Source organism: Vidua chalybeata, chromosome 36 (assembly GCF_026979565.1).
Source record: "Vidua chalybeata isolate OUT-0048 chromosome 36, bVidCha1 merged haplotype, whole genome shotgun sequence".
Taxonomy (NCBI): domain Eukaryota; kingdom Metazoa; phylum Chordata; class Aves; order Passeriformes; family Viduidae; genus Vidua; species Vidua chalybeata.
This window is the reverse complement of record NC_071565.1, coordinates 195885-219403: the sequence shown is the minus strand read 5'-3', so window position 1 is coordinate 219403 and position 23519 is coordinate 195885. Positions and strand designations below refer to the sequence as shown.

Here is a 23519-nt window from a genome sequence, read left to right as displayed (position 1 = left end):
TGCGCAGGGCGCCCCCCAGCGGCGCGGAGGACCAAAAGCGGGGTGAATTTGGGGAGGGGGCGGCGTTTATTTGGGGGGAGCCCCCCGGGATTTGGGGGTTCGGGGGGGTTCACAGGGGGGTCTCGGGGGTTTTCTCGTCGTCGGGGGGGCAGTCGATGAAGTCGGCCAGCATGGTGGTGGTCTCGTCCTGCTCCTGCTGGGGGGAGTCACCCAAAAATGGAGACCCCTCCTCAATTCCGGGCGGAATTCTCCTCAAAAGCCCCAAATGTGACCCCAAATTCCCTCCCGGGAGCCCAACCCCCACCCGGAGCCCCCCGTTCCCTTCCGGGGGCACCCCAAAAAAATCCACCCAAGGATGCCCCAAATCCCCCTAAGGACTCCCCCCCCCCCCACAAGACCCCCAAATCCCCCCAAGATCCCCAAATTCCCCCTCGGGACCCCCCAAACCCCCAAATTCCCCCCCAGGATCCCCAAAATCCCCCCCCCGGGACCCCCCAAATTCCCCCCAAATCCCCCCCAGGATCCCCAAAATCCCCCCCCGAGACCCCCCAAACCCCCACCCAGGATCCCCAAATCCCCCCGGGACCCCCCCCCCAAATTCCTTCCGGGACCCCCAACCCTCTCCCAGGACCCCCCAAATCCCCTCCCCCCCCCCCCCCCCTTTACCTCCTCCTTGCCCGGGGGGGGCTCCGGGGGCTCCTCCTGCAGCGGGGGGGGAGGGGCGGGGGGGGAGGGGCAGGGGCTGGGACCCCCCGCGGGGGGCGGGGCAGGGGGGGGAGGGGATTTGGGGGCGGCCTCGAGCGCGGGGGGAGGGGCGGGGGAGCCTCGGGGTGGGGGAGGGGCGGGGGCGGGCTGTGGGGGAGGGGTGGGCTCGGGGTGGGCTCGGGGCGGCTCTTCCTCCTCCTCCTCCTCCTCCTCCTCCGGGGGGTGGGGGAGGGGCTCGGGGGGAGCCTCGGGGGGTGGGGGAGGGGCGGGCGGGGTCTCGTCCACCTCCATCAGGAGCAGCGCCCCTCCCCCACCGCCCTCGGCCGGCCCCTCCCCCCCTTCCTCCTCCTCCTCCTCTTCCTCGGAGAGCCCCTCCCCCTCCTCTTCCTCCTCGAACTCCTCCTCCTCCTCCTCCTCAAACTCTTCCTCCTCCTCCTCCTCCTCGAACTCCTCCTCTTCCTCCTCAAAGAACTCCTCCTCTTCCTCCTCCTCCTCCTCCTCTTCCTCCCCGAACTCCTCCTCCTCCTCCTCCTCCTCCTCGCTGCTGTTGATGTTGATCACCGCCGGCCCCTCCCCCACCCCCTCCTGCCCCTCCCCCCCCTCCCCCCCTTCCCCCGCGGGGCTCCCCGCCCCTCCCCCCACCTCCCCGTGCCCTCCCCCACCCCTTCCATCCCCTCCCCCTCTCCTCCCTCCCCTCCCTCCCCTCCCTCCCCTCCCCCTCCTGGGCGGGCTCGGGAGCCGCGGGGGGGGTGGGGGGCGGGGGCGGGGGCGGGGGGGGCGGCGGTGGGGGGGGTGGGGGAGGGGCGCTCACCCCTCCCCCCATCCTCTCGGGGGGCTCGGGCCCCTTTTTGGGCACGATCACCACGGAATCGTCCGAGTCGCTCTCCAGCGAGATCTCCACGTCCGAGGCCTCCTCGCGCTCGTAGTGCACGAACACCGGGCGGCGCGGCCGCGCCCCTCCCCCACCCCCCGGCTGGCCCGCCCCTCCCCCCCCCGGCCCCTCCCCAGAGACCCCTCCCGGGTGGGGGAGGGGCGGCGGCTCCGCCTTGCCGCTCCCCGCGGGGGGAGGGGGAGGGGGAGGGGGAGGGGCGGTGTCCGCGAAGGGGGAGGGGTTGGGGGGAGGGGGGAGGGGGCGGAAGGGAGGGGGAGGGGAGCGGGGGGAGGGGTCGGAGGGGGGGGGAGGGGAGGAGAGCGGCGGCACCCAGGGGCGGCAGAGGGCGCTGGAGAGAACCAGGAACTCGCGGCACTGAGAGGAGACCTGGGGGGAGGGGAAAATGGGGGAGGGGGAGGGACAGGGAAAAATGGGGGAGAGAAATGGGGGAGGGGAGAGAGAGGGGAAAAATGGGAGTGGGGGAGGGGAGAGAAATGGGGGAGGGGAGAGAGAGAAATGGGGAAGGGGAGAGAGAGAAATGGGGGAGGGGAAAATGGGGGAGGGGAGGGACAGGGAAAAATGGGGGAGGGGAGAGAGAGAAAAATGGGGAGGGGGAAGGGAGAGAGGGAAAAATGGGGGAGGGGAGAGAGAAAAATGGGGGAGGGGAGAGAAAAATTGGGGGGTGAGAGATGGAAATTGTGGGGGAGGGGGAGTTTGGGATATTTCGGGGACATTTTGGGGATATTTTTAGGGTATTTTGGGGGAAATTTGGGGATATTTTTGGGGATAATTCGGGATATTTTGGGGATGATTTGGGGATGATTTGGGGGATATTTTGGGCATATTTTGGGGATGATTTGGGGATATTTCAGGAATATTTTGAGGTTAATTTGGGAATATTTCAGGGATATTTTGGAGATGATTTGGGGATATTTTGAGGATGATTTGGGGATATTTCAGGGATATTTCAGGGATATTTCGGGGATATTTCAGGGATATTTTGGGGATGATTTGGGGATATTTTAAGGATAATTTGGGGATATTTCAGGGATATTCTGGGGATATTTCAGAGATATTCTGGGGATGATTTGGGGGTATTTTGAGGATAATTTGGGGATATTTCAGGGATATTTTGGGGATATTTTGGGGATATTTTGGGGATATTTCAGGGATATTTCAGGGATAATTTGGGGATATTTCAGGGATATTTTGGGGATAATTTGGGAATATTTCAGGGATATTTCAGGGATAATTCAGGGATATTTTGGGGGTGTTTTGGGGCTCTCACCTGCACGTCGGGGTCCCTCTGGCCCTGGCCGAAGGCCCGCAGGGCGCAGTGCAGGGGGGATTTGGGGGGGATTTTGGGGATAATTTGGGGATATTTCAGGGATATTTTGGGGATAATTTGGGAATATTTCAGGGATATTTTGGGGATGATTTGGGGATATTTCAGGGATATTTTGAGGTTAATTTGGGAATATTTCAGGGATATTCTGGGGATGATTTGGGGGTATTTTGAGGATATTTTGGGGATAATTTGGGGATATTTTGGGGATATTTCAGGGATATTTTGTGGATATTTCAGGGATATTTCAGGGATATTTTGGGGATATTTCAGGGATATTTTGGGGATATTTCAGGGATATTTTGGGGATATTTCAGGGATATTTCAGGGATATTTTGGGGATATTTCAGGGATATTTTGGGGATATTTCAGGGATATTTTGGGGATATTTCAGGGATATTTTGGGGGTGTTTTTGGGGCTCTCACCTGCACGTCGGGGTCCCTCTGGCCCTGGCCGAAGGCCCGCAGGGCGCAGTGCAGGGGGGGCGCGGCCCCGGGGGGGGCCCCCAGCAGCAGCGCCTGCAGGAGCCCGTAGAGCCCCCCCCGGCAGCGGGGGCTGGCGTAGGGGGACCCCGACACCGGGGGGGGGCCCCCCGAAACCTCCAGGGGGAGGCTCTGGGGCAGCCGCAGCGCCAGCGGCACCACCAGCTCCTGGAGGCGCTGGGGAGGGGGGAAAAACGGGGTGAAACACCCCAAAAATGGGGGGAAATACCCCAAAAATGGGGGGAAATACCCAAAAATGGGGGGGAAATACACAAAAATTGGGGGAAATACCCCAAAAACGGGGTGAAACACCCCAAAAATGGGGAGAAACACCCCAAAATTGGGGAGAAACACCGCAAAAATGGGGAGAAACACCCAAAAATTGGGGGGAAATACCCAAAAATGGGGGGGAAATACCCAAAAATTGGGGAGAAACACCCCAAAAATGGGGGGGAAATACACAAAAATTGGGGAGAAATACCCCAAAAATGGGGAGAAACACCGCAAAAATGGGGAGAAACACCCAAAAATGGGGAGAAACACCCAAAAATGGGGGGGAAACACCCAAAAATGGGGGGGAAATACCCAAAAATTGGGGAGAAATACCCCAAAAATGGGGAGAAATACCCCAAAAATTGGGGGGAAATACCTGAAAATTGGGGTGAAACACCCCAAAAATGGGAAGAAACACCCCAAAAATGGGAAGAAACACCCCAAAACTGGGGAGAAACACTGCAAAAATGGGGAGAAATACCCGAAAATTGGGGGGAAATAACTGAAAACTGGGGGGAATATCCAAAATTGGGGGGAAATACCCAAAAATTGGGGGGAACACCCCAAAACTGGGGGGAAAGACCCCAAAACTGGGGGGAAATACCCAAAAACTTGAGGGGAAATAACTGAAATTGGGGGAAAATACCCAAAAACTGGGGGGAAATAACTGAATTTGGGGGTAACACCCGAAAATTGGGGGGAAACACCCGAAAATTGGGGGGAAATAACTGAAATGGGGGAAACACCCCAAAATTGGGGGGAAATAACTGAAATGGGGGAAATACCCCAAAATTGGGGGAAACACCCCAAAATTTGGGGAAACACCCCAAAATTGGGGTGAAAGATCCCAGAATTGGGGGAAAATACCCAAAAATTGGGGTGAAACACCCCAAAAATTGGGGGAAACACCCCAAAATTGGGGGGAAATACCAAAAATTGGGGGGAAATACCCAAATATTGGGGGAAAATAACTGAAATGGGGGGAAACACCCCAAAATGGGGGAAATACCCAAAAATTGGGGGAAATACCCAAAAATTGGGGGAAAGACCCCAAAATTGGGGGGAAATACCAAAAAATTGGGGGTAATACTCAAAATTGGGGGAAAGACCCCAAAATTGGGGGGAAATACCCAAAAATTGGGGGGAAATACCCCAAAACTGCGGTGGGGAATTGAAATATTAGGGGAAAATACACAAAATTGGGGTGAGAAATAAAAATATGAGGGGAAAACAAAAATCTTGGGGTGAGGACCCCAAAACGCCCCCCAGGGTTCCTCTGGACCTCCCAGACCCCTAAAAATGCCCCCAGACTCAGAAATCCCCCCAAAACCCCCCTGAAATCGCCCCAAAACCCCCTCAAGTTCCCCCAAATCCTCCCAAAATCCCCTCAAATCGCCAAAAATCTCCCAAATCCCTCCCAAACCCCCCCTAAAATCCCCAAAATCCTTCCAAATCCCCCTAAATTCCTCCCAAAATCCCCCAAATCCTCCCAAAATACCTCTCAAATCCCCCCAAATCCCCTAAAATCCCCACAAAACCCCCTACAATCCCCCAAAATCCTCCCAAATCCCCCAAAATCCCCCAAATCCTCCCAAAATCCCCCAAAATCCCCTCAAATCGCCAAAAATCCCCCAAATCCCTCCCAAATCTCCCCAAAATCCCCTCAAGTCCCCCAAAATCCCCCCAAATTCCTCCTAAACCCCCCCAAAAATTCCCCCAAACCCCCTCAAATCCTCCCAAAATCCCCCAAAACCCCCCCTAAAATCCCCCCAAAACCCCCTCAAAGCCCCCAAATCCTCCCAAAATCCCCCCCAAATCCCCCAATTCTCACCCTGTGCGTCTCCTCCTTGATCAGGGACCCCCCCGTGAGGACGATCCTGCGCAGGGCTGGGGGAGAACCCCAAAAATTGGGGGGGGGGGTTTCAATTTTGGGGACCCCCCTCCCCAATTCCTGACCCCACCCAGGGAGGTTTGGGGGGTCCAGGGGTGAATTTTGGGGTCCCAGGAGGAATTTAGGGGATCCCAGGTAGATTTTGGAGCAGTTTTGGGGAGTTCTGGGGGGGATTTTGGGGTCCTGGGTGGATTTTTTTGGGGTTCCCAGGCTGATTTTGGGGGGATTTTGGGGGAATTTGGGCACCCTGACTTGATTTTTGGGGTTTCAAGGCTGATTTTGGGGGGGGGTCGGGGGGAATTTGGGTACCCTGAGTTGATTTTTGGGGTTCCAAGGCTGATTTTGGGGGATTTTGGGGACCCTGAGTTGATTTTTGGGGTTCCCAGGCTGATTTTGGGTGGGGGGGTTTGGGGGAATTTGGGTACCCTGAGTTGATTTTTGGGGTTCCAAGGCTGATTTTGGGGGATTTTGGGGACCCTGAGTTGATTTTTGGGGTTCCTGAGCTGATTTGGGGCAGTTTTGGGGGTGAGTCAGGGGTCCCCAGTTGATTCCTGGGATTCCCAGATCATTTTGGGGCTGATTTTGGGGTTATTTGGGGTGATTTTGGGGTGGTTTGGAGATTTTTGAGTATCCTGGGTTGATTCTTGGGGATTCCCAGGCTGATCTCGGCCGTTTTTGGGATGATTTTGGGGTGATTTGGGGTTTTTTGGGCATCTCGAGTTGATTTCCGGGCTTCCAGAACCGTTTTAGGGGTGATTTTGGGATGATTTGGGGTTTTTTGGGGTGATTTGGTGGTTTTGGGGCCATTTTTGGGGTGATCTGGGGCTCTTTTGGGGGTTTTTAAGGTGATCTGGGTCTGTTTTGGGTTTTTTTAGGCTGATTTGGTGGTTTTGAGGCCTTTTTGGGGTGATCTGGGGCTGTTTTGGGGCCTTTTTGGAGTGATCTGGGGCTGTTTTGGGGTGATTTGGGGCTGTTTTGGGGCTGTTTTGGGGTGATTTGGGTTTTTTGGGGTGATCTGGGGCTGTTTTGGGGCTGATTTGGGTTTTTTGGGGTGATCTGGGGCTGTTTTGGGGTGATTTGGGTTTTTTGGGGTGATTTGGGTTTTTTGGGGTGATCCAGGGCTGTTTTGGGGCTGTTTTGGGGCTGTTTTGGGTTTTTTGGGGTGATCTGGGGCTGTTTTGGGGCCGGTTTTGGGGTTTTTGGGGCTGTTTTGGGGTTTTGGGGCTGTTTTTGGGTTTTTTGGGGCTGTTTTGGGGTTTTTGGGGTGATTTGGGGCTGTTTTGGGGTTTTTGGGGCTGTTTTGGGGCTGTTTTGGGGTGATCTGGGGCTGTTTTGGGGCTGTTTTGGGGTGATTTGGGTTTTTTGGGGCTGTTTTGGGGTGATTTGGGGTTTTTGGGGCTGTTTTGGGGCTGTTTTGGGGCTGTTTTGGGGTGATTTGGGGTTTTTGGGGCTGTTTTGGGGCTGGTTTGGGGTTTTTGGGGTGATCTGGGGCTCTTTTGGGGCTGTTTTGGTGGTTTTTGTGTTATTTGGGTTTTTTGGGGGGATCTGGGATTGTTTTGGGGCTGTTTTGGGTGATTTGGGGTTTTTGGGGTTTTTGGGGCCGTTTTGGGGGGATCTGGGCTCACCTGCCAGGGCGGCGGCGCAGGTGTCGCTGTTGGCCGCGGGTTCCCCTTTGCGGTGCAGGGGGGGCCCCTCGGGCCCCTCCCCCAATTTGGGCCTTTTGGGGGCGCTGGGTTTGGGCTCCGCCCGCAGCTGCCAAAAAAGGGAGGTCAGGGGGGATTTGGGGGATTTTGGGGGAGATTGGGGAGGGGATTTTGGGGTCAGGGGGAATTTGGGGCAATTTTGGGGGAGATTGGGGAGGGGATTTTGGGGTCAGGGGGGATTTTGGGGGGATTGGGGAGGAGATTTTGGGGTCAGGGGGAAATTTGGGGGATTTTGGGGGAGATTGGGGAGGGGATTTTGGGGTCAGGGGGGATTTGGGGGGGATTTTGAGAGAATTTGGGGATGCAGGGGGAGATTTGAGGGGGGATTTGGGGGTTCGGAGGAGATTTTGGGGGGGTTAAGGGAGGAATTTGGGGGGTGAAGTGGGGGAATTTGGGGATCCAGGGGACATTTTGGGATGCAGGGTGCATTTTTGGGTGAAAAAAAAAGAGGTTTTGGGGTGAAAAAGGACAGTTTTTGGAGTAAAATGGGAGTTTTGGGGTGCAAAGGGGAAGTTTTGGGGTAAAACAGGGCAGTTTTGGGGTGAGAAAAGCAGATTTTGGGGTGCAAAGGGGCAGTTTTGGGGTGAGAAAAGGCGATTTTGGGGTGCAAAGGAGCAGTTTTGGGGTGAGAAAAGGCGATTTTGGGGTGCAAAGGAGCAGTTTTGGGTGAGAAAAGCAGATTTTGGGGTGCAAAGGAACAGTTTTGGGGTGCAAAGGGGCAGGTTTGGGGTGCAAAGGGGAGGTTTTGGGGTGAGAAAAGGCGATTTTGGGGTGAGAAAAGGCGATTTTGGGGTGCAAAGGGGCAGTTTTGGGGTGCAAAGGAGCAGTTTTGGGGTGCAAAGGGGCAGTTTTGGGGTGCAAAGAAGCAGATTTTGGGGTGCAAAGGGGCAGTTTTGGGGTGCAAAGGGCAGTTTTGGGGTCAGAAAAGCAGATTTTGGGGTGTGAAGGGGCAGTTTTGGGGTGCAAAGGGCAGTTTTGGGGTGCAAAGGGGCAGTTTTGGGGTGCAAAGAAGCAGATTTTGGGGTGCAAAGGAGCAGTTTTGGGGTGAGAAAAGCAGATTTTGGGGTGCAAAGGGGCAGTTTTGGGGTGCAAAGGGGAGGTTTTGGGGTGAGAAAAGCAGATTTTGGGGTGCAAAGGGCAGTTTTGGGGTGCAAAGGAGCAGTTTTGGGGTGAGAAAAGGCGATTTTGGGGTGCAAAGGGGCAGTTTTGGGGTGCAAAGGAGCAGTTTTGGGGTGCAAAGGGGCAGTTTTGGGGTGAGAAAAGCAGATTTTGGGGTGTGAAGGGGCAGTTTTGGGGTGCAAAGGGGCAGTTTTGGGGTGAGAAAAGGCGATTTTGGGGTGTGAAGGGGCAGTTTTGGGGTGCAAAGGGGCAGTTTTGGGGTGCAAAGGGCAGTTTTGAGGTGCAAAGGAGCAGTTTTGGGGTGAGAAAAGGCGATTTTGGGGTGAGAAAAGGCGATTTTGGGGTGCAAAGGGGCAGTTTTGGGGTGCAAAGGAGCAGTTTTGGGGTGCAAAGGGGCAGTTTTGGGGTGAGAAAAGGCAATTTTGGGGTGCAAAGGGCAGTTTTGGGGTGCAAAGGGGCAGTTTTGGGGTGAGAAAAGGCAATTTTGGGGTGCAAAGGGGCAGTTTTGGGGTGCAAAGAAGCAGATTTGGGGTGCAAAGGGCAATTTTGGGGTGCAAAGGGCAGTTTTGGGGTGCAAAGGGCAGTTTTGGGGTGCAAAGGGCAGCTTTGGCTCACCTTGGCCCCCTCGCTCGGGGGGCTGATGTCACTGAGCAGGTGAGCCAGGAGAACCTCGCTGGGGGTCCCGGGGCCCTGCAGGACCCCCGAGGCCGCGCCGGCCACCTGCACCCAGAGCTCCAGCACCTGGTACAGGCGGCTCCGCACCGCCCTGGGGGGGCCAAAAACGGGCTCAGGGACCCCCAAAACGGGCTCAGGAACCCCAAAAACGGGTTCAGGGACCCCAAAAATGGGGTCAGGGACCCCAAAAACCCCAAAAATCGCCCCCAAAATCCCCCAACCCCCCCCACACCCAGAGCTCCAGCACCTGGTACAGGCGGCTCCGCACTGCCCTGGGGGGGCCAAAAATCAACTCGGGGACCCCAAAAATGGGTTCAAGGACCCCAAAAACGGGCTCAGGGACCCCAAAAAACCCAAAACCACCCAAAAAAACCCAAAAAAACCACCCCAAAACCCCCAAAATCCCCCCAAAAAAACACCCCAAACCCCCCCCTGCACCCAGAGCTGCAGCACCTGGTACCACCCTGGGGGGGCCAAAAACGGGTTCAGGGACCCCAAAAATGGGCTCGGGGATCCCACAAACAGGCCCAGGGACCCCAAAAATGGGCTCGGGGACCCCAAAAACGGGCTCAAGAACCCCAGAAATGGGTTCAAGGACACCAAAAACGGGCTCAGGGACCCCAAAAACGGGCTCAGGGACCCCAAAAACGGGCACAGGGACCCCAAAAATGGGCTCAAAGACCCCAAAAATGGTTTCAAGGACCCCAAAAATGGGCACAGGGACCCCAAAAATGGGCTCAAAGACCCCAAAAATGGTTTCAAGGACCCCAAAAATGGGCACAGGGACCCCAAAAATGGGCTCAGGTACCCCAAAAATCGGGTTCAAGAACCCCAAAAATGGGCTCAGGGACCCCAAAAATGGTTTCAAGGACCCCAAAAATGGGCTCAGGGACCCCAAAAATGGGCTCAAGGAGCCCAAAAATGGGCTCAGGGACCCCAAAAACGGGTTCAAGAACCCCAAAAATGGGCTCAAGGACCCCAAAAATGGGCTCAGGGACCCCAAAAATGGGCTCAGGGACCCCAAAAATCGGGTTCAAGAACCCCAAAAACGGGTTCAAGAACCCCAAAAATGGGTTCAAAGACCCCAAAAACGGGTTCAAGAACCCCAAAAATGGGTTCAAAGACCCCAAAAACGGGCTCAGGCACCCCAAAAACCCCAAAACCCAACCCTGAAAACCCCCAAAACCACCCCAAAATCCCTTAAACCCCCCCCCAAAAGCGAAGCCCGCCAACCCCTCCCCATTTTTGGGGTCCCTCTCCCCAATTTTCCAGCTCCTCTCCCATTTCCTGGGGGATTTTTTCCCATTTTTGGGTCCCCTTCCCCCTTTTTTTGGGTTCTTTTTCCCATTTTTCCAGTTCTTTCCCATTTTCTTGGGTGTTTTTTCTCATTTTTGGTGCTTTTTTCCCCATTTTCCAAATGTTTTTTCCCATTTTTGGATTTTTTTTCCCCATTTCTTGAGTCTTTTTTCCCATTTTTGGTGCTTTTTCCCCATTTCTCGAGTGTTTTTTCCCATTTTTGGTGCTTTTACCCCATTTCCCAGATGATTTTTCCCATTTCCAGGTGTTTTTTCCTATTTTTGAGATTTTTTTCCTTATTTCCCAGGCATTTTTTTCCCATTTTTGGTGGTTTTTCCCCATTTCCTGGGCGTTTTTCCCCCATTTCTTGGGCATTTTTCCCCATTTGTGGTGTTTTTTCCCCATTTCCAGGTGATTTTTCCCATTTTTGGTGGTTTTTTCCCCATTTCCCAGATATTTTTTCCCATTCCAAGGATTTTTCCCCCATTTCCTGGGTGTTTTTCCCATTTTTGGTGTTTTTTCCCCATTTCCTGGGCATTTTTCCCCATTTTTGGTGTTTTTCCCCCACGTCCCAGATGTTTTTTCCCATTTTTGGGATTTTTTTCCCTATTTCCAGGTGATTTTTCCCATTTTTGGTGGTTTTTTCCCCATTTCCCAGATATTTTTTCCCATTTTTGGGATTTTTTCCCCATTTCCAGGTGTTTTTTCCCATTTTTTGTGCTTTTTTCCCAATTTTTTGTGCTTTTTTTCCCATTTCCAGGTATTTTTTCCCGTTTTTTGGGATTTTTTCCCTCGTTTCCCATGGGTATTTTTTTCCCATTTTTGGTGTTTTTCCCCATTTCCCAAATGATTTTTCCCATTTTTGGTGTTTTTCCCCATTTCCCAAATGATTTTTCCCATTTTTGGTGTTTTTTCCCCCATTTCCCAGACGTTTTTTCCCATTTCTGGGTTTTTTCCCCCCAATTCCGTACCCGAAGGGTCTCTCCTGCCCGGGGGGAGGGTCCCGGGGGCCGCTCCAGGAGCTCAGAACCTGCGGGAAGAGGCGGCCCAGGAGGGACCCCCAGCGCACCAGGCGGGCTCCACACCTGCAATTCCCAAAATTCCATCGGAATTCCCAAAAAAACCCACCTGGAACTGCCCAAAATCCCAAAAAAATCCACCTGGAACTGCCCCAAATCCCGAAAATCCCCCCAAAATCCCCCTGGAACTGCCCCAAATCCCGCCCAGGAGGGACCCCCAGCGCACCAGGCGGGCTCCGCACCTGCAATTCCCAAAATTCCATCGGAATTCCCAAAAAAAACCACCTGGAATTCCCCAAAATCCACCTGGAATTCCCAAAATCCCCAAAATCCCCCCAAAATCCACCTGGAATTCCCCAAAATCTTCCAAAATCCCCCTGGAATTGCCAAAAATGCCCCTGGAATTGTCCTAAATCTACCTACAATTCCCAAAATCCACCTGGAATTGCCCAAAATCCACCTGGAATTCCAAAATCCACCTGGAATTGACCAAAATCCCACCTGGAATTGCCCCAAATCCACCTGGAATTCCCCAAAATCCACCTGGAATTCCCCAAAATCCCCCCAAAATCCCCCTGGAATTCCCCAAAATCCCCCTGGAATTCCCCAAAATTCCCCCAAAATCCACCTGGAATTCCCCAAAATCCCCCCAAAATCCCCCTGGAATTCCCCAAAATCCTCCTGGAATTCCCCAAAATCCCCCTGGAATTCCCCAAAATTCCCCCAAAATCCACCTGGAATTCCCCAAAATCCCCCCAAAATCCCCCTGGAATTCCCCAAAATCCTCCTGGAATTCCCCAAAATCCTCCTGGAATTGCACCAAATCCCACCTGGAGCCCTCCAAGATCCCCAGTCCCTGTCCCGGACCCTCCCAGTATGAACCAGTAAGAACCAGTATGACCCAGTATGACCCAGTATGACCCAGTAAGAACCAATAAGAACCAGTATAAACCAGTATGACCCAGTATAACCCAGTATGACCCAGTATGAACCAGTATGACCCAGTAAGAACCAGTATGACCCAGTATGAACCAGTATGAACCAGTATAACCCAGTATGACCCAGTATGACCCAGTATGACCCAGTATGACCCAGTATAACCCAGTATGAACCAGTATGACCCAGTATGAACCAGTATGACCCAGTATGACCCAGTAAGGACCAGTATGAACCAGTATGACCCAGTAAGAACCAGTATGACCCAGTATGAACCAGTATGACCCAGTATGAACCAGTATGACCCAGTATGACCCAGTATGACCCAGTATGAACCAGTATGACCCAGTATAAACCAGTATGACCCAGTATGACCCAGTATGACCCAGTATGAACCAGTAAGAACCAGTATAAACCAGTATGCCCCAGTACGAAGCAGACTCACGCCAGCAGCAGCGCCCCCAGCAGGTCGAGCGCGTCCAGGTGCACCTGGGGCAGGAGCAGCCCCCGCAGGGGCCCCTCCCCAAACCAGTTCTGGGGGGAGAGAACCGGTCAGGACCAGTTCCAACCAGTACGAACCAGTTCCAACCAGTTCGAACCGTAACCAGTCAGTTCAAGCTGGAATAAACCGGTTTAAATGGGGATTAAACCGGATTCAATTGGAATAAACCGGTTTAAATTCTGAGAGAGAACGAGCCCAACCAGTACAAACCAGTTCCAACCAGTTTGAACTGTAACCAGTCAGTTCAAGTTGGAATAATCTGGTTTAAATCAGGATTAAACCAGTTTCAATTGGAATAAACCGGTTTAAATTCTGAGAGAGAACGAGCCCAACCAGTACAAACCAGTTCCAACCAGTACGAACCAGTTCCAACCAGTTTGAACCGTAACCAGTCAGTTCAAACTGGAATAAACCGGTTTAAATGGGGATTAAACCAGTTTCAATTGGAATAAACCGGTTTAAACCATCAGGAAAGAGAACGAGCCCAACCAGTTCAAACCAGTAAGGACCAGTTCAAACCAGTAAGGACCGGATTTTGGGGTGATTTTTGGGTGATTTTTGGGTGATTTTTGGGTGATTTTGGGGTGATTTTGGGTTTTTTTGGGGTGACACTCAGGAAACGTTTTGGGAAGGTTTTTGGGGTGATTTTTGAGGGATTTTGGGGTAAATTTGGGGTTTTTTTGAGATGACACTCGAGAGATGTTTTGGGAAGGTTTTTGGGATGATTTTGGGGTGATTTTGGGGTTTTTTGGGGTCACACTCAGGAAACGTTTTGGGAAGGTTTTTGGGGTGATTTGGGGTAATTTTGGGTGATTTTGGGTTTTTTTGGGGTGACACTCAGGAAATGTTTTGGGAAGGTTTTTGGGGTGATTTTTGGGGGATTTTGGGGTAATTTAGGGGTTTTTTTGAGGTGACACTCAAGAAATGTTTTGGGAAGGCTTTTGGGATGATTTTTGGGGTGATTTTGGGGTGTTTTTTTGGGGGTTTTTTTTTGGGGTGACACTCACCAGGTTCTTGGTGGTGACGTTGAGCGTGCGGCAAATGAGGTCCAGAATGTCCTGAACTGGGACGGTGACTGGGGCCACGAAATCCTTACTGGGAACGGGGAGAGGGTCACTGGGGGGGACTGGGAGGGGATTTGGGGGCACTGGGGGGGATTTGGGGTCACTGGGAGGGGATTTGGGGTCACTGGGGGGGACTGGGAGGGGATTTGGGGTCACTGGGGGGGATTTGGGGTCACTGGGAGGGGATTTGGGGTCACTGGGGGGGACTGGGAGGGGATTTGGGGTCACTGGGGGGGACTGGGAGGGGATTTGGGGTCACTGGGAGGGACTGGGAGGGGATTTGGGGTCACTGGGGGGCACTGGGAGGGGATTTGGGGCACTGGGAGGGACTGGGAGGGAGTTCTGGGGATACTGGGAGGGGTTTTGGGGTCACTGGGAGGGGATTTGGGGTCACGGGGAGGAACTGGGAGGGGATTTGGGGGTTCCCAGGGTGGATTTTGGGGGCTCCCAAAGAGAGTTTTGGGGAGGCTTTTGGGGTTTTTGGGATGTGAGGGGGAATTTCGGGGTCCCAGTGTGGATTTGATGGAGATTTTGGGGTGGATTTGGGGTGGATTTTGATGGGGATTTTGGGGTTTTGGGGGTGGATTTTGTGGTTTTGGGTGGATTTTGGGTGGATTTTGGGGTTTTGGGGTGGATTTTGATGGGGATTTTGGGGTGGATTTTGGGTGGATTTTGATGGGGATTTTGGGGTTTTGGGGTGGATTTTGGGTGGATTTTAGGTGGATTTTGATGGGGATTTTGGGGGTTTTGGGTGGATTTGATGGGGATTTTAGGGTTTGGGGTATTTTGGGGTTTTGGGGCGGATTTTGATGGGGATTTTGGGGTTTTGGGTGAATTTTGGGGTTTTGGGGTGGATTTTGATGGGGATTTTGGGGTTTGGGGGATTTTGGGGTGAATTTGGGGGGTTTTGGTACCTCAGGAGCAGCCTGAGGACGCGGCAGAGCCCCGAAAACCTCGAGTGCAGGGTCAGGACCCCCCCGGCGTCGCCATCCTGGGGCGGGGGCAGCAGCAGCTCCACCCCGGGACCCTCGTACGGGAGCGGGTCTGGGGCCAAAAATCCCAAAACTCACCCCAAAATCCTCACCTGCCTTCAACAGCCCTGTAAGACCCCAAAACCACCCCAAAACCACCCCAAAATACCCCAAAACTCGCCCCAAAACCCTCACTGGCCTTCAACTGCTCTGTAAGATGCTAAAACCACCCCAATGTTCCCAAATCCCCCCCAAATGACCCCAAAATTCACCCCAAAATTCTCACCTCCTCTCAGCAGCCCCATAGGACCCCAAAACCACCCCAAAACCACCTCAAAGGACCCCAAATCCCCCCCAAACCACCCCAAATCCCCCCCAAACGATCCCAAATCCCCTCCAAACCACCCCAAATCCCCCTCAAATGACCCCAAATCCCCCCCAAACCACCCCAAATCCCCCTCAAATGACCCCAAATCCCCCCCAAACCACCCCAAATCCCCCTCAAATGACCCCAAATCCCCCCCAAAGCACCCCAAAATCCGTCCCCCCCCTTACCAGTCGCGCAGCCCTCGAAGAGGACTCCCAGTAGCCCGTGCAGGGTGGCCAGTACGCCCAAATCCCCCCCAAACCACCCCAAATCCCCCTCAAATGACCCCAAATCCCCCCCAAACGATCCCAAATCCCCCCCAAATGACCCCAAATCCCCCCCAAACCACCCCAAAATCTGTCCCCCCCCTCACCGCTCTCGCAGCCCTCGAAGAGGGCTCCCAGTAGCCCGTGCAGGGTGGCCAGCACCCCCAAATCCCCCACAAACCACCCCAAACCACCCCCAAATGACCCCAAACCCCCCTCAAATGACCCCAAATCCCCCCCAAATGACCCCAAATCCCCCCTAAACCACCCCAAATTCCCATCCCCCCCCTTACCAGTCTCGCAGCCCTCGAAGAGGGCTCCCAGTAGCCCGTGCAGGGTGGCCAGCACCCCCAAATCCCCCATCAACCACCCCAAACCACCCCCAAATGACCCCAAACCCCCCTTAAATTACCCCAAATCCCCCCCAAATGACCCCAAATCCCCCCCTAAAGCACCCCAAGTTCCCGTCCCCCCCCTCACCGGTCTCGCAGCCCTCAAAGAGGGCTCCCAGTAGCCCGTGCAGGGTGGCCAGCACGCCCTGCAGCTGCTGGTGCCAGCACTCCGTGTGCCGCAGCCCCTGCGAGAAACCGCGGCCCAGCGCCGGCAGCAGCGCGTAGCACTCGCACGCCAGCTGGAAACGGGGTCGGGAACCCCAAAAAATGGGTCAGGAACCCCAAAAACAGGGATGGGACCCCAAAATTCCCATCCGGGGTGCTCAAAAACCCCCAGAAACCACCCCAGAACCCCCCAAAATCCCCCCAAAACTGCCCCAGAAACCGCGGCCCAGCACTGGCACCAGCGCGGAGCACTCGCACGCCAGCTGGAAACGGGGTCGGGAACCCCAAAAAATGGGTCAGGAACCCCAAAAACAGGGATGGGACCCCAAAATTCCAATCCGGGGTGCTCAAAAACCCCCAGAAACCACCCCAGAATGCCCCAAAATCCCCCCAAAACTGCCCCAGAACCCCCAGCCCAGCGCATAGCACTCGCAGGCCAGCTGGAAACGGGGTCAGGGACCCTAAAAATGGGGTCAGGAACCCCAAAAATGGGGATGGAACCCCAAAATTCCATTCCAGGGTGCTCAAAAACCCCCAGAAACCACCCCAGAACCCCCCAAAATCCCCCCAAAACTGCCCCAGAAACCGCGGCCCAGCGCCGGCAGCAGCACGTAGCACTCGCACGCCAGCTGGGAACGGGGGGGGAAACGGAGTCAGGGACCCCAAAAATGGGGCTGGGACCCCAAAAACGGGGATGGGACCCCAAAACTCCAATCCGGGGTGCTCAAAAACCCCCAGAAACCACCCCAGAACCCCCCAAAACCGCCCCAAAATCTCCCCAAATTGCCCCAAAACCCCCGACCCAGCGTGTAGCACTCACACGCCAGCTGGAAACGGGGTCAGGGACCCCAAAAATGGGATCAGGAACCCCAAAAACGGGAATGGGACCCCAAAAATGAGGCTGGGACCCCAAAAAATGGGGTCAGGCACCCGAAAAATGGCATCAGGAACCCCAAAAACGGGAATGGGACCCCAAAAATGGGGTCAGGGATCCCAAAAATGGGGATGGGACCTCAAAAATTGGGTCGGGAACCCCAAAAATGGCATCAGGAACCCCAAAAATGGGGATGGGACCCCAAAAACAGGGATGGGACCCCAAAATTCCAATCCGGGGTCCTCAAAACCCCCAGAAACTGCCCCAGAACCTCCCAAAACCCCCATAGGACCCCCCAAAATCCCCATAGGACCCCCCAAATTCCCATAGGACCCCCCAAAATCCCCATAGGACCCCCCAAATTCCCATAGGACCCCCCAAATCCCCCCAAAATCCCCTCAAATTCCCATTGGACCCCTCACAATCCCCCAAAATCCCCATAGGACCCCCTAAAATCCCCCAAAATCCCCATAGGACCCCCTAAAATCCCCCAAAATCCCCATAGGACCCCCTAAAATCCCCCAAAATCCCCCAAATTCCCATAGGACCCCCCAAAATCCCCTCCAAACCACCATAGGACCCCCCAAAATCCCCCAAAACCCCCATAGGACCCCCCAAATCCCCCCAAAATCCCCATAGGACCCCCCAAATCCCCCCAAAATCCCCATAGGACCCCCCAAATCCCCCCAAAATCCCCATAGGACCCCCCAAATCCCCCCAAAATCCCCATAGGACCCCCCCAAAATCCCCATAGGACCCCCCAAATTCCCATAGGACCCCCCAAATCCCCCCAAAATCCCCTCAAATTCCCATTGGACCCCTCACAATCCCCCAAAACCCCCATAGGACCCCCTAAAATCCCCCAAAATCCCCATAGGACCCCCTAAAATCCCCCAAAATCCCCCAAATTCCCATAGGACCCCCCAAAATCCCCCCCAAACCACCATAGGACCCCCCAAAATCCCCCAAAACCCCCATAGGACCCCCCAAAATCCCCCCAAATTCCCATAGGACCCCCCAAAATCCCCCGAACCCCCCAAATTTGGGCTCCCCACCTGCTGCAGCCGCGGGCTCTCGCTGTCGATGCGGGACAGGAAATGCGCCGCCAGCTTCCCCTGGGGGAATTTGGGGAGGTTTTGGGGGGTCCCGGGGCCGGGACCCCTCCCCAAATTCCCCCCAAATTGGGGAGGGGGCTCGGGGACCCCCCGAAGGGGATTTGGGGGGGGGGTCTCACCCTCATGGAGCCGCAGGCGCCGGGGTAGAAGGAGAGGCAGGACTTGATTCCCTCCAGCGTGGAGAGCTCGCACTGGGGGGGGGGGGAAAAGGGCTGGGACCCCTCCCCAAATTCATGGGGACCCCTCCCCAAATTCATGGGGACCCCTCCCCAAATTCCTGAGGTCCCAAAATCCACAGAAATCCTAAAAATTCCACCCAAAAAATCCCCCCAATCTGAACCAGAATAGAGACCAGAGGGAGAAGGGGGCTGAGACCCCTCCCCAAATTCATCAAGGCCCCTCCCCAAATTCATGGAGACCCCTCCCCAAATTATTTGGGAACACCTCGACCCCTCCCCAAATTCCCGAGGTCCCAAAATTCCCAGAAATCCCAAAAATTCCACCCAAAAAATCCCCCCAATCCCAGCCAAAATAGAGACCAGAGCGAGAAAAGGGCTGGGACCCCTCCCCAAATTCATCGAGACCCCTCCCCAAATTATTTGGGATCCCTTCTCAAATTATTTGGGACCCCTCGACCCCTCCTCAAATTCCTGAGGTGCCAAAATTCCCGGAAATCCCAAAAATTCCCCCCAAGAAAATCCCCCAAATCCCATCCAGGGTGGAGGCTGGAGAAGATGAAAGGGGCTGGGACCCCTCCCCAAATTCATGGAGACCCCTCCCCAAATTCATGGAGACCCCTCCCCAAACTCATGGGGACCCCTCCCCAAATTCAAGGGGACCCCCCCAGAACCACCCCCAAATTCCCGAGGTCCCGAAATTCCAGGAAATCCCAAAAATCCCCCCCCCCACCCAAGAATGGGGATCCGACCAATCCGACCCCCAGGAGCCCCCCCCGAAGCCCCCAGACCCACTTGGAGCCCCCAGACCCATTTTAACCCCATTTAACCCTTTCTATCCCTCTTTTACCTCCCTTCCATCCCCGCTTTTTCCACTTCAACCCCATTTTAATCCCATTATTTCCCATTTTAACCCCATTTTTTCCCCAATTTTCCCCTCATGACCCCCATAACCCCCCAAGCCAAAGCCCCCCGAAGCCCCCAGACCCATTTCCAGCCCCCAGCCCCATTTTAACCCCTTAAATCCCCAACCTTTTCCATTTTAATCCCATTTGCTTCACTTTTAGTTCCCTTTTTATCCATTTTAACCCCATTTTTCCCCAACTTTAACCCCATAACCCCCCCAAACGACGCCCCCTGAAGCCCCCAGACCCACTTGGAGCCCCCAGACCCATTTTAACCCCATTTAACCCTTTCTATCCCTCTTTTAACCCCCTTCCATCCCCCCTTTTTCTACTTTAACCCCATTTTAATCCCATTTTTTTCCATTTTAACCCCATTTTTCCCCAACCTTACCCCCATAACCCCCCCAAACCGACGCCCCCCGAAGCCCCCAGACCCATTTCAGCCCCGGACCTCGGGCCTGAGGGCCAGCAGGGAGGTGAGGATGCCGGGGATGTGGTTGGTGCCGATGTCCCGCGCCAGCTCCGGCAGCTGCGCCGAGAAGCGCAGCAGCTCCCGCAGCACCGAGACCCCCAGGGCCACCGTGGGAGGTGGGTCCTGGGACTGCGGGGGACCCCAAAACCCGTCAGGACCCCTCCCCAAATTAGAGAGACCCCCCCCAGAATTGTCCCGATTGAAATAACCCAAAAATGACCCAAAAAAGGTAAAAAATCAGCTGAAATTGGGGTGTGGGACCCCCCAAAACACCCCCAGGGACACCGTGGGAGGGGGGGTTTGGGACTGGGGGGACCCCAGAATCTGTCAGGACCCCTCCCCAAATTAGAGACCCCCCCCCAAATTATCCCGATTGAAATAACCCAAAAATGACCCAAAAAAGGTAAAAAATCAGCTGAAATTGGGGTGTGGGACCCCCCAAAACACCTCCAGGGACACCATAAGGGGGGGTCCTGGGACTGCAGGGACCCCAAAACCCATCAGGACCCCTCCCCAAATTAGAGAGACCCCCCCCAAAATTATCTGGATTGAAATAACCCAAAAAAAAAACCCAAAAAATGGTGAAAATCGGTCAAATTGGGGTGAAAATCAGTCAAATTAGGGTGTGAGACCCCCCAAAACACCCCCAGGGCCACCGGGGGGGGGGTTGGGACTGGGGGGACCCCAAAACCCATCAGGACCCCTCCCCAAATTAGAGAGACCTCCCCAGAATTGTCCCGATTGAAATAACCCAAAAAAAAACCCCAAAACGACCCAAAAAAAGGTAAAAATCAGCCAAAATTGGGTGTGGGACCCCCCCAGGTGTGCCCAGGTGTGTGTCACCCATGCCAGGTGCTCCCAGGTGCTCCCAGGTGTGCCCAGGTGTGTGTCACCCATGCCAGGTGCTCCCCAGGTGTGCCCAGGTGTGTGTCACCCATGCCAGGTGCTCCCAGGTGCTCCCAGGTGTGCCCAGGTGTGTGTCACCCATGCCAGGTGCTCCCAGGTGTGCCCAGGTGTGTCGCAGGTGCTCCCCAGGTGTGCCCAGGTGTGTCGCAGGTGCTCCCCAGGTGTGCTCAGGGGTGTCCCAAGTGCTCCCCAGGTGTGCCCAGGTGCCCCCAGGTGTGTCCCAGGTGTCCCCAGGTGTGCCCAGGTGCCCCCAGGTGTCCCCAGGTGTGCCCAGGTGTGCCCCACACATCCCAGGTGCCCCCAGGTGTGCCCAGATACCCCCCACATGTCCCCAGATGCTCCCCAGGTGTGTCCCAGGTACCCCCCAGCTGTCCCCAGGTGTGTTCCAGGTGTGCCCAAGTGTCCCCAAGTGTATCTCAGGTGTGCCCAGGCCTATCCCAGGTGTGTCCCAGGTGTAGCCAGGTGTCCCCAGGTGTGCCCAGGTACCCCCCAGCTGTGCCCAGGTAACCCCAGGTGTCTCTCAGGTGTGTCCCACCCATCCCAGGTGTGTGTCAGGTGCCCCCAGGTGTGCCCAGGTGTATCTCAGGTGTGTCCCAGCTGTGCCCAGGTGTATCTGAGGTGTGCCCAGGTGTGTCCCAGGTGTGCCCAGCTGTGCCCAGGTGTATCCCAGGTGCCCCCAGGTGTATCTCAGGTGTGCCCAGGTGTCCCCAGGTGTATCCGAGGTGTGCCCAGGTGTATCCCAGGTGCCCCCAGGTGTATCCCAGGTGTGCCCAGGTGTATCTCAGGTGTGCCCAGGTGTGCCCAGGTGTGCCCAGGTGCCCCCAGGTGTATCCCAGGTGTGCCCAGGTGTGCCCAGGTGCCCCCAGGTGTGCCCAGGTGTGCGGGGCGGGGCTCACCTGGAGCAGGTGCTGCAGGAGGCGGAGCCAGCCCAGGCAGTGCTGCTGGAAGGCCTCGCTGGGGCTCTCGCTGACCAGCAGGGACAGCAGGCACAGCCCCTCGAAGCTGCAACGCCATTGGCTGAGCCGGGACACGCCCACCCGCACGCCCTGCCCCGCCCCGGCCGCGCCACGCGCCCCTGATTGGCTGCTGGGAGCGCCAAACCACGCCCGCTTTCCTTATAAGGGCAGGCCAGAGCAGGGCGTGGCTCACAAACACAGAGTCGGGTTGGCTGGTGTGAGGCCACGCCCACTCTGGCCCCGCCCACACCCCCGATTGGCTGCTGGGGCTCCAAGCCCCACCCACGCTCCATAAAAGGGCAGCCCACGGCAGGGTGTGGCTCACACACAGAATCTGATTGGCTGGGATGAAGCCACGCCCATCCTGGTCCCGCCCACACCCTGATTGGCTGGTGAGGGATCAAACCACACCCATTTTCCTTATATGGGCTGCCCAGAGGAGGTCGTGGCTCACACGCAGATTCTGATTGGCTGGGAGGAAGCCACGCCCACCCCACGCCCAGCAGCCAATCACAGGCGAGCCCCACCCACCATAATGAGACACACAAAAAAGGAAACATCTGATTGGCTGCTCAAAGCCCCGCCCTCAACAAACCAGCCAATCAAAGCAAGCTAAGAGGCCACACCCACCCCCTCCTGATTGGCTGCCCCGCCCCCAGGGGTAAAACCTCCCCTGATTGGCTCCTCCACATCCAATGGCAGCCCGGCCGCCCCAGGGAACGATTCTCATTGGCTGCCGGGCCGGCCCCGCCCCCACGCCGCATTCCCGCCGGTTTGCGCTCAGCCCCGCCCACCCCGCGGCGGCAGCCAATGAAGAGGCGGGCGGGGCGGGGCCTGCGCCGTGATTGGCCGGCGGAGCTGTCACTCACCGCGTCTTCATGGAGCCCAGGCGGGCGCTGGCGACGCCGAGGAGGCCCCCGAGGGCGGCCTGGGGGAGGGGCAGCGGTCAGCGGGGTCAGGGGTCACCCGGGGTCACCCAGGGGTCACTCAGGGTCACTCAGGGGTCAGGGGTCATTCAGGGGTCACTTGGGGTCAGCAGGGGTCACCCAGGGGTCACTCGGGGTCACTCAGGGGTCACTCAGGGGTCACTCAGTGGTCACTCAGGGTCACTCAGGGTCACTGTGGGGTCAGGGGTCATTCAGGGGTCACTCGGGGTCACTCAGGGGTCACTCGGGGGTCACTCATTGGTCACTCAGGGTCACTCAGGGTCACTCAGTGGTCAGTGGTCACTCAGGGGTCACTCAGGGTCACTCAGTGGTCAGTGGTCACTCAGTGGTCACTCAGGGGTCACTCAGGGTCACTCAGTGGTCACTCAGGGGTCACTCAGGGTCACTCAGTGGTCACTCAGTGGTCACTCAGGGGTCACTCGGGGTCACTCAGGGGTCACTCAGTGGTCACTCAGTGGTCACTCAGGGTCACTCAGTGGTCACTCAGGGTCACTCAGGGTCACTCGGGGTCACTCAGTGGTCACTCGGGGTCACTCAGGGGTCACTCAGGGTCACTCAGGGTCACTCAGGGGCAGTGGTCACTCAGGGTCACTCAGGGTCAGTGGTCACTCAGGGGTCACTCAGTGGTCACTCAGGGGTCACTCAGTGGTCACTCAGGGGTCACTCGGGGTCACTCAGGGTCACTCGGGGTCACTCGGGGTCACTCAGTGGTCACTCAGGGTCACTCAGGGGTCACTCAGGGTCACTCAGGGGTCAGGGGTCACTCTGTGGTCACTCAGGGGTCACTCAGGGTCACTCAGGGTCACTCTGTGGTCACTCAGTGGTCACTCAGGGGTCACTCGGGGTCACTCAGGGTCACTCAGTGGTCACTCAGTGGTCACTGCCATGGCCTGGGAGGGGTCATTGGGGGGTCAAGGGTCAGGTGGGCGTGGCCAGAAGTCACGTGGGGGTGGGGGAGGGGCCGTGGGGGAACGTTCGCTTTGGGTCAGATCCCGATTTTCGGGGTCAGATCCCGATTTTTGTGGTCAGATCCCCATTTTCAGGGTCAGATCCCGTTTTTCGCTCGAATCCCCGTTTTTTGTGCTTCCCCCTCCCTGAGGCAATCCCAGTTTTGGGGTCACATCC

General features: G+C 55.8%; 1 protein-coding gene across 1 annotated transcript; it reads right to left on the bottom strand.

Moving 5' to 3' along the window:
• Positions 1-43: 43 nt before the first annotated feature.
• PELP1 (proline, glutamate and leucine rich protein 1) lies at positions 44-22381 on the bottom strand (the record flags this gene model as incomplete). The annotated part of the gene is given in 18 exon segments (XM_053968564.1): positions 44-196; positions 667-1476; positions 1478-1963; positions 2865-3206; positions 3348-3581; positions 5509-5564; positions 7194-7320; positions 9006-9156; positions 11333-11446; positions 12762-12850; positions 13826-13913; positions 14797-14926; positions 15967-16117; positions 17973-18032; positions 18152-18223; positions 19565-19714; positions 21388-21493; positions 22317-22381. Coding segments are annotated over 18 exon segments (3318 nt in total), but the record flags the coding sequence as incomplete, so codon positions are not given.
• Between the last annotated feature and the right edge of the window lie 1138 nt (positions 22382-23519).